This window comes from Dermacentor albipictus, chromosome 5, assembly GCF_038994185.2.
Source record: "Dermacentor albipictus isolate Rhodes 1998 colony chromosome 5, USDA_Dalb.pri_finalv2, whole genome shotgun sequence".
In the NCBI taxonomy this organism is placed as follows: domain Eukaryota; kingdom Metazoa; phylum Arthropoda; class Arachnida; order Ixodida; family Ixodidae; genus Dermacentor; species Dermacentor albipictus.
In genome coordinates, this window is record NC_091825.1 from 151,867,605 (window position 1) to 151,873,604 (window position 6,000).

The 6,000-nt window shown below is 40.8% G+C and overlaps 1 protein-coding gene across 1 annotated transcript in view; it reads right to left on the minus strand.

The window, feature by feature from the left end:
• The window catches only part of LOC135903414 (PAX3- and PAX7-binding protein 1), a 40,407-nt gene extending 34,793 nt beyond the window's left edge, over positions 1 to 5,614 (minus strand). The window contains exons 1-2 of the mRNA XM_065433734.1: positions 5,348 to 5,614; positions 511 to 704 (exon numbers count right to left, since the gene is read on the minus strand). Of these exons, the coding sequence (XP_065289806.1) occupies positions 511 to 704; positions 5,348 to 5,543 (390 nt within the window). The 5' untranslated portion in view covers positions 5,544 to 5,614. The remainder of the gene's footprint in view (positions 1 to 510; positions 705 to 5,347) is intronic.
• Positions 5,615 to 6,000: the final 386 nt, after the last annotated feature.

Sequence of the window (6,000 nt, forward strand, 5' to 3'; positions counted from 1 at the left end):
CCATTCTTGACAAATGTTAAAGTTGTGCAACAGCAACTTACATTTGTCAGGATTGATAGACAGACATAAATAAGTATAAGCAAATGTGTGTCCAAAACTTCTAGAATACTTTCAAGTAAAAAATGGACATGAATGGAAGCTTTGAATCAGACACAAGGCCGTGACGACCATATGTGCACTGTGACTTGGAACATTTTTCTTACACAATACCCGCCCAAATATGAGAAAACACCTTGAAATGCTTGACATCACACCGACATTCTTGTTCTGATGTTTTGTTTGAAAGAATGCTTTACCAGTGTAATCGTATTTAGCGTTGTTCTTTAGCATTACTTTAAATAATTAAAGTTGAGGTTGTGGGCTACCACAGCTGCTCTCGGCAAACATTTAAAATTAGGCTTGCATGTGGGTTTACATTATGAAGCCACAAAACAAGAACAGTTTTACAAGACAAATTAAACCTTTTGGATTGGTGGTCCGAGCTATGGTCATAATTTCTGACAAGCTTACCTTAATCTTAATTTCAAGCTCATCACTAAAAGGCCGCGCAGAGGGCTTTTCAGGAAGCGCAGAAGGTAGTGGCTCAGGCTCTGGCTTGACTTCCACCTTCGTTGCCTCGCGAAGCTTCTTCTTGCGGTCACGTTCCAGCTGTTTGGCCAGACGTCGGCTGTATGTCGACTTCCGCACTTTGAACACCTCTGTCTCTGTAACAACAAATAATACTATCTTCTAAACTTATGCTGAATAGTAGCAAAAACCTAATACATCTGCCCTCTAAAGTGAACGAAGTCAAGCCTGCTTGTAAACCGTCCCAGTTACAACAACTGCTATTACGAACAAAGGCAGCATGAATATCAAAATTTGAATCCATGCAATGTTAGCACATCTCATAAGGTGACTTGGTTGGGACAAATACCAGCCTGCATCACTCACCTGGAAGAGGCACTATACTATTCTCCACCTATTTAATCAATTCCATGTAGATTTCACTTGATGACTAATTAGCACACTGTGTATAGAATGTTCCAACAGTGTTCTCTACCAGCATCCCCGTAGAAGGGATAAAAATTTTTTCAACTGCACACTTTATTGTTATTAGAAGTTTCAGGTTTTACCTAATTTCTATCACTTTATATCATAGGTCAGCAGTGTGGGAAAATAACCACTCACACTCACTCTCCATAGTTTTTCCAGGCCCCACACTCACTCACGTTCACGCTCACCTTTACTCACACTCACTGGCACTCACGCCTTTTAAATGAGCGCGAGTGAATGTGAGTGAGTGCACTCTTGAGTTAGTGCGCTACTCTTTGCCAATCACAATACGTGTATATTCAGACCGAAGCTTCCAGTTTAGCACCTATTGCATCTTGAGTGTGAGAAGGCAGTGTTTTGGACCAAGTTTTCTTTTTAATATAAATAAACGATTTGTCTTCACGATTTCATGGCAACAGCCGTCTATTCGCTGACGATTGTTTTTTGTACCGCGAAATTAATTCTAATGATGATCACCATATACAAAATTTTACCTTTTCTTGGTGTCAGGAATGGCAGATGACACCAAATTCCCAAAGACAAGTAATGCTAACAGTAAGTAGAAAGAAACAGATATCTGGTTTTATCTACATTATTAATGAAACACCTCTCACTTGTGTATTTCAGAGTAAATATTTAGGTATCACTTTTACACGCGCTCTCCAATGGGAAACCCATGTTGACAACATAACCTCAAGTGGAAATCAATGTATATGCTGAGCACCAAAGCGACTCATCTTTCTGAGAAAACACCTTCGTCTTGAGTGAGCAGATACAAGTGTGCTGGCCTCCAAAATGCTTGTTCGATAAGTGTAGGAGTACGCATGTAATGTTTGATTTACGTACACAAAAGAATTCATAAGAGGGGATCCAGAGGAAGGCAATAAGGTTCATTTATAATAAATACAAGGTAACGGATTCATCGACTGAATTAATAAAAAGAGCTGGTTTATTAACACTGCCAAATAGGGCAAAGCTAGCACAACTAAAGTTTTTGTTTCAATTTATTCGTGGTGACAAAACAATTGACGCATCCGCACGGAATTCTTTGAATCGTTCTAGGTCAACAGGCCACAAACACTCTAGAACACCTAATGAATACACCTTTAACTCAAATTCCTTTAAATATTCATATTTCCTTAAAACAATCAGGGAATAGAATGAACTTGGTCGTTCCATTGCTAACACTTTATATTTAAATAACTTCATGACTTCAAGCGGCTGTCAACTTCAACAGCGTTCGCTCGAAGCTTGCCCCTCGTTGATCATCGAGGACGGAACGGCACGTAGATGAGACAACGTAACACAAACTGGTTTAATACATCGCTACAGGTGAGCAAACATCGAGCAACAGAGCACCGTAGTGTATGCCAGCCATAGGTCGGCAGTGTGGAAGAATACTCACACTCACTCACCTTTATTTTTCCAGGCCCACCACTCACTCACGTTCATGCTCACCTCCACTCACACTCACAAGCGCCAACTCGCGTTCGCACTCCACCTCCACTCACACTCACGTTCATTCATTCACTGGCGCTCACCTCCACTCACACGTATTGGCACTCACTCGAACTCATTTCCACTCATGCTCATTGGCACTCACTCACACTCGCACTCACGCCTTTGAAATGAGTGCAAGTGAGTGTGAGTGAGTGCACTCATGAGTGAGTGCGCCGACCTATGCTTTACATACTGTGGGGATTCAGCATTTGATGCCGCAAGCATGGAAAAACATGGTCAAAGGCAAAGGACAATGCCTTGCTGCCTCCTCGATGTTGTGTCCGTAAATTCACAATTCTTCACAATCAAGCGCTAAATGAAGGCAGTGTAAAGTCTTAACAGAAATCATATCTTCTACCAGGACTAAGCAATGCTGTGCTATCTTCTCCTCCTCTTTCCTCCTCTGTCTTCTGTTTCAGCATGACAGGAAAGTTCAAAATAACGATCAAGTTAGCGTCACGGTAATATGAATTACGTGTACACAGAAGTGGCATGCATTGGTAGTAGGGGTGTGCGAATAGTGATTCTTGAGACTGAATCAAATACGAATCAAATAGTGCCAGATGCAAATCGAATAATTTTCGAATAGTTTTTTTGAGTAATGAATAGCCTTTATCACAACTGATATAATATGACGTCCACATCCCAATATTCTTTCAAGCAAGTTTCATTACATAGTACGTTATGAAGTGCTGTTTATTAAAAAGCACAAATTGAGAATTAGGAGCAAACAAGTAGTTTATTCGCATGCATAGGGCTCTTTGGAGAGAGTGAATGATTGCTGCACAGCCTGTAAAATATGGCTACCTAAGTGATGTAGCCTGCTCCCCTACACAAGCTCTCATGTTTTATGTCTATACTATATATCAAAGTCAAATCAAAGTTTTATTTCATCTCTCAACAAAGAGAAAGGGGGTGGCGGGAAAAAGCTGCATTACTGCAGCTTGACTAAGCCCGGCCCCCTGTGCCCTCCATGCCCATGAGCATGGAGTTTCTCACTATATTACCTTGAGGTGAGGGAAATCGGGCGCTGCTGCGCTATGGTATGCGTGGGAATGCCGGTATATTGTGACTTCGGATTGGCATCGTTCTCGGAGTGCCAGGCAAGCACCGTTCCGTCTGTCACAATGATTAATTTACTACTAAAACAGCATGTAAAAAGCTGTTTAGCTTTATTGTTACACAAAAATACGTTTTGTTCAACTATGAGATTTTGTTGTTGCATGTACAATTATATGGAACGTAAAAAGTATCAGCGGGCCACTAAAGTTGGAGGATAGACGACAAGATTCATGCTCGCTCTGGAAATGTTTGTCGTCTGTTCTTGCTTTTCTTCGCTTCATTATGCATTGTAGAATAGTAAACTTCACTGGAAGATGTAATATGCGTGAATGGAAACATGTTATGAAAATTTTACTTTAAAAATGCGTTATTTGTGTAACCATATCTACGTTTTACACGAAGCCCCTTACAACACCAGCCAACACAAGCCTCGCAGACACATATACCGTCATTCTCACGACGGCACAGCGTCCCTTAGGAAACTCCCATAGGCGGTGGCACCAGACTTCCCCCTAGGTGCTATAGTGAAAAACTCTATGCCCATGGGGGTGAAAATTGACTATGCTTTTGCTTCAATTTTATGTTTATTTGGGCACAGATGACATCTAGAAATATGCAAAAAAATATTAGAAAAATATTCGCATTTACGGATTGTGTATAGTGTCTACTTGATTCGAAGACCGAATCGAATAGGTCACTACTTGATTCGTTATTCGAAAGTTTCGAATATTTGCACACCTTTAATTACACCTGAAAAGAATACATTTATAACGTCTTTTCTTATAACAGATTTTAAAAAATAAACATACCGACATATAACATATTCAGCCTGTTTAGGTGGAAACTTTAAAAGCTGACATTACTTGCATGAAAAATCGCAATGTTCAGGTGAGTAATTAAAAAGATTCACTAATTTTAATTATTCACTTTAGGATACATTTTCAAAAATTGTGAAGCTGAAGCCGAGGTGTGGTTTCAGCAAGTTTCTTTTCCTACATAGTACATTATGAAGCGTTGTTTATTAAAATCACAAATGGAGCATTAGGAGCAAACAAGTAGTTTCTTCGCATGCATAGGGTTCTTCAGAGTGTGCGAATGATTGCTGTACAGCCTGTAAAGTATGGCTACCTAAGTGATGTACCCTGTTCCCCTATATAAGCTCTGGTGTTTTATGTCTACGAGGGTTAAAATTGATCAAGCTTCAATTTTATGCTTACTTGGACGCAGACGACGTCTAGATACATGCGAAAAGTGTTCGAAAAGTATTCGCATTTATGGATAGTATATATTCAATTCGAATACCGAATAGAATAGGACACTATTCGATGCGTTATTCGAAAGTTTCGAACATTCGCACAGACCTAATTGATATGCATGTAATTCAGGAATGCATTGTAGTAATTTAAGAAGTGCGTCAAACGAAACGTAGCACAAATGGCGCAAACATCGAAAGCAATATGCTGACAAAATATTCGTTGTCAGCAATGTCACACTGGCAGCCTACAGCACGTGTTATTAAATACGGTTGGCCAAAAGACGGTTAAGTTGCAGAGATAACAATGACAAACAGAGAGGAAAAGGAGTCGTTTCTGCGTACGTAAACTGTCATCGCCTTCGCTATTCCTTTCGGTAGTCTAAACGAAATTTTTGTCTTAAAAGCTGGATGTGATCAGGTGAAGATAGCTCAATTTTTTCGTTTCGTGTGGCTCCAAATATTTGTTTCTTAGCCCTTTGTTAATATCTTACTTACCCTCTTCGTCGTCATCACCGAAACTAAGTAGCGACGCCGGCGCCTTCGATTCCTCTGCCTCTACCGCCGCCGCTTGCGTCTCCACTCGAGGCGGCGACTTTTCCTCCTCAACATTTGTCACCTCTGCTTCGTCTTCGGTGTCACTGTGATGCAGTCTCTGCCGAAATTTTCTGTTCGGTTTCCTAAACAGAGACATCGCTGAAACGTCGCTTGTGCGACTTGCCGCCGCTTGCGAACACGCAATTGTTGCCTAAACAAATGATGATGATAGCTTTATGAAAAACAAAACCCAAACTCAATTGCACCACACCAAAGTGAACTTCTTTATACGTCTGACGCATCAAAAGAAGGGCTGAGAATAATTAAGGTGATTTAGCATCGGTCGGCAAAACAGATATTTATTACGTTCATATGCGATGCATTCTTTCATGCAGGTCCAGGCACAAGCATCTGTCCCAGGCAACGTTTGTCCCAGGCGATTCGCCTGAAATAGAGAAAATTTATAAGCTCAGTGCGGGTGAAAATGAATGTGCTGGCGCTACATAGGCTACATACCCACCAAGGGATGGCGGAGAGAAGAACGCAAAGCTAGTAATCATAAGCCGTCTTTATAACTGGTCGAAATAGCGCATCCTTCCTCTATGCAAGACATT